This window comes from Electrophorus electricus, chromosome 11 (genome assembly GCF_041902795.1).
Source record: "Electrophorus electricus isolate QZ-2024a chromosome 11, ASM4190279v1, whole genome shotgun sequence".
Lineage (NCBI taxonomy): Eukaryota > Metazoa > Chordata > Actinopteri > Gymnotiformes > Gymnotidae > Electrophorus > Electrophorus electricus.
In genome coordinates, this window is record NC_137507.1 from 8,666,882 (window position 1) to 8,678,497 (window position 11,616).

The window sequence follows — 11,616 nt, forward strand, 5'->3', positions numbered from 1 at the left end:
TCTTGGAAGTTTCCACCTTCCCATTTACAGACTGACATATAACCGTGAATGTCTGAGTCGAGCGGTCACCCGGGAAGAATGGGATGCGCGGTTGTTTCTTATGCGTTATTTGCACTTAAGACGAACTAGTTTTAATTTTTAAGTACCTTTCTTCGATGATTTAATCGCTATTGACAAACATGTCGGCCGCCGAGGGCGCTCACAGCCTGGACCAGCTGAGCAGATTTGAGAAGCTGTCAGGGAGTCCTCCGCTCAGAGTAGCAGGTCAGTGGGAACGCTCGTCGCCAAGATCACGGTTACCATAGTTACAGGTTAGCCAAGATGGTTAGCCAAGATGGTTAGCCAGCTGCCGGTTTCTCTCCCGTAAAGCTGAACCTTCCGCAGTGCATCGCTATGAACGAGGTGATGTTTAGCTACATGCTAAGGCTAGCCTGCGCTAGCTTGCTAGCGAGTGTCTATGCGGATGACTTGGTAAGTTAACATTCTTGCTAGCTGGCTAAGCGGCTGTGGCTGCTCGGTGTGAGGCGGTGTTGGGTGTTGTGAACGCTTCCTTGGGGAGATAAAGAGAAAGAAAGAAAAATATTTGGGTAGTTGACGGTTGATGGGATCCACAGGCTAGCTTGCTAACCTAGATAGCTAAGCTAGCTTCGCTAACCCATCTAACGCTAGTTAGCTGGCTAGATAGATTGTATCCTAGCCAGCCAGATTAGGTCAGACTTTTCTGCTGAGTTTATTGATGCAAATATTTCACTGTATTAGTGCAGTTTGCATTCATTTAAATTAATTCAACACTGCATTCGTAAATAAGCTAGCTTCTGTTTACATGAACACTTATTAACAGGTTAGCTAGCGTTGGTTTACTGACTAGCTATCACAACCACACTGTCTGTCTGTCTGTGTCTATGTCTAAGCGGGTAAACTTAACCTGTCTGTATAATTAAACGGGACAACTGGGCAGATGAGAGATCTGTCATATACTCCAGCCACTCCCCAACCGAATGTGTTGTGTTGAATTGTCTCATGTGAAAAAGGGAAGAACTGCAATGATGCAAGCGCGTTTTATCGATTCATATCTATCTATCTATCTATCTATCTATCTATCTATCTATCTATCTATCTATCTATCTATCTATCTATCATATGCAAACTTACACACGTGTGTATGTACACACAACACACACACACACACACACACACAAGATTCCCCACTCGTCCTCTGGGCAGTTTTTTTCCTTCAAGCTTGAGAGTCCTGCGTAGTATCTTAGCTGTTCCCAGGACTGCACTTTTCTGCACAGAGATCTTGGTTGTTGTTGTTCCTGGGATCTGTTGGAGCAATTCCCTCAGTTTGGGGGTTACAGCCCTTAGTGCTCTGACTACCACGGGAACCACAGTTCACCCTCCACATTCCTCTAGCTCTTCCTTCAACTCTTGGTATTTCTCAAGCTTTTCATGTTCCTTTTTTGTATTGTTGCTATTCATCAGGATATATTTTTATGTATATATGAGGCACTGAGAAATGGCCTTTTTAGTCATTCTGCTTTGCTTATTAATTTGTATACATACACAGCAGCGGTGGGTGGGTGGGGGGGGTAATATTACAGTACTTGAAGACATTTTCATGATGCATGATGTGTGCATTTAGTTTTTTTGAAGTTTGCTTAAGACAGATAAAATGAATGTCTTGCTATAGAAGTTCTATAGGAAAAATGATATTGTTCTTGTATGTGGTCTTGATGAATTTTGGCAGTTATGAGTTCCACACTGGTGTACATAGTTGGTAAGAATTCACTTAAAGGCAAGACAAATAGTGTTTGTTTGTGGTGGTGTGTGTGTGTGTAAGCAAAGAAGGTTAATCCCACCGTTGTGGCTGTTTGATTCACTAGAAGGAAATGACCAGCTTGTCTTGGAAACATGCCCTTTCCCAAATAGAACTGCAAATTCTATAGTTATGCTTTTCTTCCTACTGGTGATGGTATTTTCAAATCTCAAGAGCAATTTTGACATTTAAGGGCTAGGCTCTTATTGAATGTCTTGTATAAATACAGGGACATGTTATGGTTTGGGATAGCTACAACAATCACTACCTGCTTGGATTTGGAGACATAAAATTATCAGCACCTTAAAAAATAATTTTTGCTTAAGGTGAAATTTTTTTGTGATGCACATAGAATCAAGAACAATTGCAGAGAACCTTCTGGAAGTCTGTGACGTCTCAGCTGATGTGCATCATGCAACCTTAACTTATTTACCCTTTTATGAGAATTTTGCAGATAATGGCTCCTGCGTTTCTTTTGCGTTTAGCTACCTCCTTGTGTTATTTAAAAAATAAATAAATAAATCTTCTTCTTTTTTTTCTATTAATTTGTAAATTAATTTGACATTCATTTATTATATTTATGGTAGGTGTGCTGGTATTCACATTTTACAAATTCTGCATTATTTTTTAAACTGGTTTTTCAAGATGTGGTTAAAAAGGAATTGAACCAGTTTTATGTCTGTTGTTCTCTTGTTCTTCCTGCTGCTGAGAAAATGGAGGCATTTGTGTCCTGACCAGTCAGGCTCTGTAGCTCAAGTACATCTCCCACGACCTTAGTTTTATGTAAAGTTTATATGATGCCTACGTCACACCTTCATCTCCACTACTTCTTGTTTTTGTGTCCAGTATTGCTAATTCGGTTCAAATGGGAGTGTGGTCAGGTCTTTGACCATTCAGTTGGCTTTGATGACTCAGTCGTAAAGTGCAATTTTCCAGTAGTTTGATAAGCTGTTGTTTGTTAAATTATTTGAGTTCATGAGGTTTACTTTTCAGCACCAAGCAACTTAAGCTGTTTAAAATTTAAATGTTCAAATTGTGGTACTGATTTATGTGAGCATTGGGAAGCCAGATATTGAAAGTTAAGAATGATGGATGCTTCTGCACAAAAGCTTTGGTCAGTGTGTGCACCTGTTCAGTAAGAGTAATTATGTAAATATTCAGGTCTTACACAACTCTCCAAACTGACATGATTTTCTTTGTTAATGTCTTAAATGTATTGTACAGACTTGAACTATGTGCTGCACATATCATACTACACAAATCAGCTCAAACTCAAATTCCAAACAAAAGACTACAGTAGCATATTCTTGTGCAGTTAGCTCATAAAACAGTTCAGTTTAGCTAAACTACAAACAGTGCCAAAACCTCACTTGCTTTATATAAGATATTAGGGAACCATGAAAGAGACTGGTTGAAATGTAGACCTGTAGTAACAGTGCAATTTAAATATTTGGTAAACTGTTTCAAGCTTTCCTCTTTTAGCTTACTTACCCCTTTTCTGTGTTGAAATTGTTTTATCCTTATAATTCAATATTTGTCATCAGTTATTGATTTTTCTATGATAACGTACTCAGTTTGTCAGACAGTTGGCTTGAAGAGCCGGTACAGTGCAGTTGGTGATGGGGGGGGGGGTCATATTTCTGTATGAGTTTGCACATCTTGCAATTACCAATGCTTCAAAGGTCCCCAAATGAATGTGAGTGATTCCACAAATGCCAAGCGAGGTGTAAATGCAAATGGAGTGAAGCAGAAATATCAACGAGAATTTGGTTTGAGTAAAAAAAAAAAAAAAAGTATAAAAAGGTTTAATCAGAACAGCTACAAAGGAGTGAAGAGTGATTGGGTTACACATGGTGAATTTTTATGTGCAACATACTGACAACACCTTGCAAATTGGTCACTGATCTGCTTTATTAATATGCATTATGTTTTGGTTTGTTTTTGTTTGTTTGTTTGGTTTTTTTTAATTAACTCTGGTTTATCTAAATTTTTTTTGTTATTTACTACAGACAGCTTTTACTTGACAAGTGTCTAGTGTAAACAGATGGTGTTTACATGTAGTTTGTTGTGAGGTTTTGTGTGCGGTAGTTTGTGCATATTGCCCTCTTTAATAAGTCATAACTTATTATCTCATTAAGAAAGTGCTACCCGAGCCTAAAGCTGTGGCCACAGTTGAGGTATAATAGTTTATAGCGTGTGTGGGTGTGTGAAAATAGGAGTAATATCCACCCATTACATACCTTTTGGCCAACGTTTGGTGGAACAACATACTTCAGTGGTTTGTCGTATGTATGTGTGTATGTGTGTATGTGTGTATGTGTGTGTGCGTGCGCGTATGTATGTGAATATATATGTGAATATATATATATATATATATATATATATATATATATATATATATATATATATATATATGTATATATATGTATATGTATATGTATATATATGTATGTGTATATATATATATATATATGTATATGTATATATATGTATGTGTATATATATATATATATGTATATATATATATATATGTATGTATATATGTGTATATATATGTACATATATATATATATATGTGTATATATATGTATATATATGTATATGTATATATATATATATATATATATATATGTGTGTGTATGTATGTATGTATGTGTATGTGCGTGTGTGTATATATGTGTGTGTATGTGTGTGTGTGGCCACTGTCCTGCGTGTTTTTGTTTGTTTGTTTGTCTGATTGCGGTGAGTGTGCTGACAGGCTCTAAGAAGAAGGTTCGCTGGCTGCAGGCTCGACGAGTCCTAACCCAGCCTTGCCCCAGTCTACGGATTCCAAACAGGTTTTTAAGAGAAGGTGGGTAACGCACCAGCCCTTGACTGAACTAAAGTGACACGAAGTGAAACAAAGAGAGAGAGAACTGTTTTCTCTGTGTCAGGCAAACTCGAGTTGGTTCCAGTTCACCCCAAGCCCATCTATCTGAGATCCTCTCTTACCTGGGTTCTCAGAGGAGCTTTCACCACTGCAGAGCCAGACAAGCATCACTTAGACCTGTTCCTTGTTCCTGGAAATGTGCTTTTCTGTGTTGCATTACTTATTTTGTTTCTTTCTGTCTGTGTCTGTGTGAGAACATGTAAGTATTCACACGTCCGACCTATTTTACTGGTCCTTTTTTGTAACGTTCGTGTGTGTGTGTGTGTGTGTGTGTGTGTGTGTGTGTGTGTGTGTGTGTGAGTGAGTGTGGGTGTGGGTGTGTGTGTGTGTGTGTGTGTGTGTGTGTGTGTGTGTGTGTGTGTGTGTGTGTGTGTGTGTGTGTGTGTGTGTGTGTGTGTGTGTGTGTGTGTGTAGACAAAGTTGCAAGGCAGATATCGGGGTTGAATAATTTGCAAGGGTGTGGTTGCTTGTTCACGAGCCACGCTGGTGGAGTCAGATTTGCTTGTTATATGTGTTGCACGTGTGATCATACGTGTTTGTTGTGACACGGCATCATAGAAGCAGTCAGTTTCATGTTGAACTTGTCACCTTTTTGCAACTATGGCAACCATTGCTGACTGATGATGTGGGGGTGAGGTGAAGCCCTGAAGCGTTGGTTATCCAAACCCACACGATTAAAGTGGAATCATCCAAATTGACATTCGCAGACAACTACGCAAAGAATAACAACGCACTTTGCATTTTTCTCCACAGCGTTACTGTCGAGCTTACTGTTGTGCCTCCCTGTTAATCCTTTGCCTTGAGCAAATGACTTATTGACGCCTGTGTGACCTGCTTAATTGCCAATTTGTTACCGACGCCTGAAGGGAAGACGCCCTGCAGGAGGGCCAATCAGGAAACGTGCCCTGCGTTTGCTTCCTGTGCTCTCACCTCCGCGTCGATCTGTCTCCACAGGTCACCGATTACCCCCAGCCCGCAGCGGACACCGCTGCGTCGCCGACAACACTAATCTGTACGTGTTTGGAGGCTACAACCCGGACTACGATGAGTCGGGAGGCTCCGAGAACGAGGACTACCCACTCTTCAGAGAGTTGTGGAGGTACCACTTTGCCACAGGGACGTGGCAGCAGATCCGCACTGAAGGCTACATGCCCACCGAGCTGGCCTCCATGTCAGGTAACCCCACCGTACCTGCAAACCGGACATCCATCTTGACGCTTTGTAGGCTTCCGTAGTCTCTTGGATATCGATTTGATTGATTGATTGCTTTGGACCAGACCTTAAGTAAACAGTCCTGTCCTTCCTATGTCTCTCAGCTGTTTTGCATGGTAACAACCTGCTCGTGTTTGGTGGCACTGGAATCCCATTCGGGGAAAACAACGGCAACGATGTTCATGTCTGCAATGTTAAGTACAAGAGATGGTCATTACTCAACTGCAGGGGGAAGAAACCCAATCGAATATATGGACAGGTGAAACTACTTCAGAAAATGGTTTGGTCATAAAGTGTAGACCATAAATCTTTGGTCAGTGATGTAATTTTTGTTTTCACTCTTTACCCATACACATTGGATTTAAAATGATGCTGGCTATGGTCTTAAAGTGCTGAATGTTTGCTTTAATACACACACAAATTCCATGTATCGGGAAACACAGGAAGGGGTCCCTGCCAGTCAGTACACTTTAGGTGCCTATGAGGGCTTGTCTTTCCCGGCTGCATGAGATGTTTTGAGTTGCTTCGGATTGTGGAGGCGACAGAAATGCACTGCAGACCACACGGAGGCTGTGCCAGGGAAGCAGGCCACGCTAAAGCTGAATGATCCCAATAAATCAATCAGACACAGGCTGTGTTGAATTCAGCCGTCTGCTACGTTGTTAAGACGACAGAAGAAGATATCTCAAAGACCACAGTAGTGGATGACACAAAATGCTTTCAGACATGAAGACTAACTGTTGTACTGATCGAGAACAGTGTCAAGGGTAAGCTGCCTGAATGTGTTCATGACGGCCATGAAGCTGGCCTGCGACTATTGACCAGTGACATTAAAATCAGTGATGCTTTAAAATGCCAAAGGGGAGAGGGATCATCTGGCAAAAAGGTGGAGGCAACACCTGTGGAAAAGGGGGGGTTTGGAGAAGTCTTTTAAATGACATGCCATTTGTTTCCTTGGTCACATAAAAACCATTCAAATAAACTGCATTAAATCTCAGGCTTTATCATTTCGTTTGATTTTAAAGGTTCTCGTAAGAGCCTGATGATTTTCAGAAAGTGCCAGTATTGTTAGGAATTTTTACCATTTTTGAGATCGCTTAAGTTTTCTCAGTAAAATGCCAGAATGGTCCCAGCTTCTCAAAAGTTGAATTTCTTCCATTTTCTTGTGCCTTGGCCATAAATACTGTTGTGGTGCAGCGGTGACAGAACACGAGCTATAATTACGGAGTAACTTGGCAAAGAAAGCACCTTCCCAAGGAAGGAAATCACATATATTGATGAAAGGCTAACCAGGCTGGAACCTTTTATTTGTACATATGATTTTACGCAATTTTTTTCCTCTTATGAGGATTTCAATACAAGATAATGATGAAAGAATTTAATATTTGAAGATTTTTTTTTTCTTCTTTTCTTTTCAAAAGTAAGGGAAAACCCAGATCAGGAGAGGCTGGGGGGGAACATATCCAGTCAGTTACTGAAAGCAGATGGTAAAAATGACCCTTGTTTTGCAGTGCTAGCATGGAGGTTCCTCATCAAAAGATTAGTCTCAGTTCTTTTTGGCCTGGCTGTGTCAGTCCTGCCGTCTGAGTTCCATTAGGCATCTTATCTCGCTTACTGGAGACTGAGGGCAGTGTGACCCTCTCAGAACAGCAGGTCAGAACCGTGCCCAGCACGTGAGTGCCTTTAGGCCACACACTTCACCTACCTGTCACCAAATTCCTGTTTTTCTTTAATTGTTCAATTGTATTTATGGGTCCCTCAGTTCGGGCAGGTAGGTGGAAGGGCTGTAATTCCTGTATAGTTCACCCAATATAAACATAAAATCCAAATACAATTAAAGCTGACATTCTGCACTTTAACCATGGTATTGTTTTAATTTTATTTGTAACGTTCTGAGCCAAAGAGCAGAAATTGCCACTGTACTGTTGCAGGTCTGCTCTGCATGTGTCCAGCTCACAGCTTAAGTGCACGTAGTCTCTGTCCGTTATAGCGGTGTGCCGATATGAACAGAAGTTGCATTAACTCCCCGTTTCCTGTGCAGGCAATGGCCATCATAAACGGCTTCCTCTATGTGTTCGGGGGGACAACAGGCTACATCTATAGTACAGATCTCCACAGGCTGGACCTCACCACGCGTGAGTGGATACACCTAAAGCCCAACAACCCCCCGGATGACCTTCCAGAGGAACGGTGAGTGACCTTTGCCCTTTACAGACTCTGCAGGGCCAAGGTGAATGACGTACCTGTTCGCTGAATGGTTCTAGTCACATTGGCGTGCATTACATCGACAGCTCGAGCAAAGTCAGTGTTCTATGAAGAGGAAAAAATGGAAAAAATGGGAGAGGGAGGGGGGAGGGGGGGAGCGAGCAAGGGAGAGGAGAGGGGGGAGAGGGAGGGGGAGAGAGAGGAGGGAGCGAGTGGGGGGGAGTGGGAGGGAGGGAGAGGGAGGAGAGCAGGATGGGGGGGGGGAATGAGGGGAGAGGGAATGGGAGAGGGAGGGAGGGAGAGATATTGATTTTCCCCCCCCAATCTTTTGGACTGACTTTGTACAGATACAGACATGAAATAGCCCACGATGGACATAGGATCTACATCCTGGGAGGGGGAACGTCTTGGACATCCTACCCTTTAGACAAGGTACATTCATTAGCGGAGCTGAACTTTGTGTTTGGGACTTCCACACGCTTGCTCTCATGTCTGTTTGGCTTGCAAATGTTTATTTTACTTTCCCCAGTTCCTCTGTTCTGCTGTTAAGTCTGAGTGTCGCTACTTCTGTTCCAGATTCATGCGTATAATCTTGAAACGAATTCATGGGAAGAGATCATAACACGGCCTCATGAGCGAATAGGTCAGGCTTGCTCCCTTTTCCCATCGTACTGTGTCAAGGTGGACAAACGTGGCTGTAAAGCATTGTGCTAATGATCCCTAATGTGGTTTGTGGTAGGCTACCCAGCTCCCAGGAGATGCCATAGCTGTGTGCAGATTAAAAATGGTAAGTCCCAACTCCAGTTATTGCTCATTCAGGCCAGCCGTACTTTGTTCTGTGTTTTTGTGTCTGTGTTTATGTAAACATGGTTAGTCACTGCTCAAACCGGTGATCGTTCAGAGTACTGAGATCTGATGTGATGGCGATTTGCTTCTTGCTGACGTTTCTCTCCCGTGTCTGCAGATGTTTTTATATGCGGAGGCTACAATGGCGAGGTGATCCTGGCGGACCTGTGGAAGATCAACCTTCAGACGTACCAGTGGATCAGGCTTCCTGCAGTCATGCCTGAGCCAGCATACTTCCACTGTGCTGCTGTCACCCCGGTCAGTGACCTGTTCTCTCGCCTTAAAAACTGAAACCTAATCCGATCATTTGATAGCAAGCTTCCTGTGACTTTAAAACCACTAAAAGAATTGATTTATTCTATATGCACAGATGGCGATACACAGTTTAATGCTGTTGTCTTTGAATTACGAGATTTCTAATGAGGAACTAATGCTTTGCTACCCACGTTTGGCTTGGTTGCCAAATAGCCCTGTGCTTAGTCTAAATCCTGCTTCTTGTGCTTGCTCCTAGGCTGGATGCATGTATATCCATGGTGGTGTGGTGAACATCCATGAGAACAAGAGGACTGGCTCTCTGTTTAAGATCTGGCTGGTGGTGCCCAGCCTACTGGAGCTGTGCTGGGAGAGACTCCTGAAAGCCTTCCCCCACCTGGCTCACCTGTCCGCCATGCAGTTGCTCAACCTGGGCCTCACACAGGAACTCGTCGAACGCTTAAAATAAATAGCAGGCGTGTGTGTGTGTGTGTGTGTGTGTGTGTGTGTGCGCGCGCTTTGGAACTGAGGATGTGGGAAGAGCAGCTGAGCCAGTGTCTGGACACACAGAGCACAGGATGGATTTCTAAAGAACCCTTCCTCATCTGGAGTATGCCCTAAGATGTAGCCTGCCTTAAAACCAAAAACTATGGGATGCCTTTCTTTTTTTTTTTTTTCCCCTTTTGTGTATGCACTTTTAACGATTTAAAATGTCAAGTGGAATGTTTCACATCTTTTTCCCGTTCTTCTGTACAGAAACAAGTCAGTGACCCTAAAAATGTGCTTTTTAGGACCCCTTTTATTTTACTGGCCCTTACCAAAGGGCTGCATGTTTGACACTGACACTTTTTAAAAAATATATATAACAAATTTAATTTCTTATTTTCCCATAATTTAAGACTTGTTTATTCTTTATGGGTCTTGAAACATTTAGGTGAAAATGAGGTGTCTTGATTGTGAAGAAAATGTGCTGTGATCCACTCGCCATCCTGGACCAGTTTGGCTGTGCAGACTGTTTTGGTCAGGACGTCACTAGAAGCGCGTTATACAGGACCTTGATGGAGAAGCTTTCTGTGAAAGTTGAAACATTTGTGGTAGTGTAGTGGACGTTGTACCTGATCTGTCAGTTAGCTGGTGGAGTGGTTGCTTCTCTTTCCCTGTATGATGCCCAGTGTACATGTGATGTAACTGATGCTGTGTGTTCAACCAACAACATGTAGACACGCTGCATTCAACACTCACATGTTGGGGGTTTTGTTTGTTTTTTTTGTTAATTTTGTAGATGAGGACACTCGAAACAAAGAAATAAGATATTCTTTTTATTGGGTGTTTTCCTGCTCTTCTGTTCATTTGTGTAACAAATTATTATTTTCACTGTGAATGAGGTGCTCTCTTACTTTTTAATTCTTTTATTGAAATAAAATGTTTGTTTTCTTGCCAACACTAAATACCCCTCATAAATTATGGCATTAGGTAATTGCGTTGTTTGAGTGCCTTTTCTTGGAACATCTGATTCTGCTCAATTTACATTCTTTGGCCACAAGCCTTGCTGGATGCACTTTACTAAATCTGCTCATTAAAACCATATCTTCTAAAACCATATGTAATCTAGGTGTTTAGAACAGTCAATCAGTTGACTTTTCTTACTAAACTTTAAGACAAAGGTAATTCCTGATGTGAGCATGTGTGTAAGGTACATTTATTTATATGGGGTCTTATTTTCTGTACATATACAGGCTGTGCTGAATCCTCTGATTGGAATTAGCAATAATACATTAAAGATTCATGTTTTACGATACTTAATAATAAAGCGCTTTTTGTCACTCAGAGCTTGGTACTCACCCTTTGACAATGCCAAATACAGCAGGTTTTGTTCTTTACATATATTATACTTTTGAGTGCTGTATACTGCATGGCTGATAAGTTAAACAATTTGGCACCAGCAGTTCATGTGACAGTTCACAATGTGGAAAATATTCATGCCCTGATTCTTCTTACAATCTCTGGCTTGTGATTGTGTTCTTTTATATCATAATCAAAACGTCTGGTGCTGAGCACCAGCGAGGCCATATTGTGTCTCCCTTTTATTCCTGATTGGTTCTATATCACCAGAACACCGCACAGAACCAGTTCTGAACATCTGCTGTACCAAACCTATTTGAACTGCTTGTATATCAAACAATGCTGAGAGAGATGCTGTTTCCTTTACATTCAGATTGGGTTATGAACAGACTCACTGGAGTAATATCCCTGTCGTGCTGCAAATGGTTTTAAGGCAGTTACTGATCACCTGTGCTAGTGTAGCCATTTTGTGTTTTCATCGTTGGGAAAATAAATTTGCTCAGAGTTGTTTTGG

General features: G+C 41.6%; 1 protein-coding gene across 2 annotated transcripts; it reads left to right on the forward strand.

Annotated features, from left to right (window-relative positions):
• Nucleotides 1-11,610, forward strand: klhdc10 (kelch domain containing 10). 2 transcript variants are annotated; one of them, XM_035527945.2, is made up of 10 exons: nt 1-264; nt 4,575-4,667; nt 5,700-5,921; nt 6,062-6,216; nt 7,999-8,147; nt 8,510-8,594; nt 8,739-8,805; nt 8,902-8,949; nt 9,127-9,266; nt 9,520-11,610. In XM_035527945.2, exons 1-10 carry the CDS (start codon nt 180-182, stop codon nt 9,727-9,729), a joined length of 1,254 nt encoding a protein of 417 aa, XP_035383838.1. In that variant the 5' UTR covers nt 1-179; the 3' UTR covers nt 9,730-11,610. The 2 variants fall into 2 exon arrangements, with proteins under 2 accessions (XP_035383838.1, XP_035383839.1); XM_035527946.2 differs by lacking the exon at nt 4,575-4,667 and having other exon boundaries at nt 3-264.
• Nucleotides 11,611-11,616: the final 6 nt, after the last annotated feature.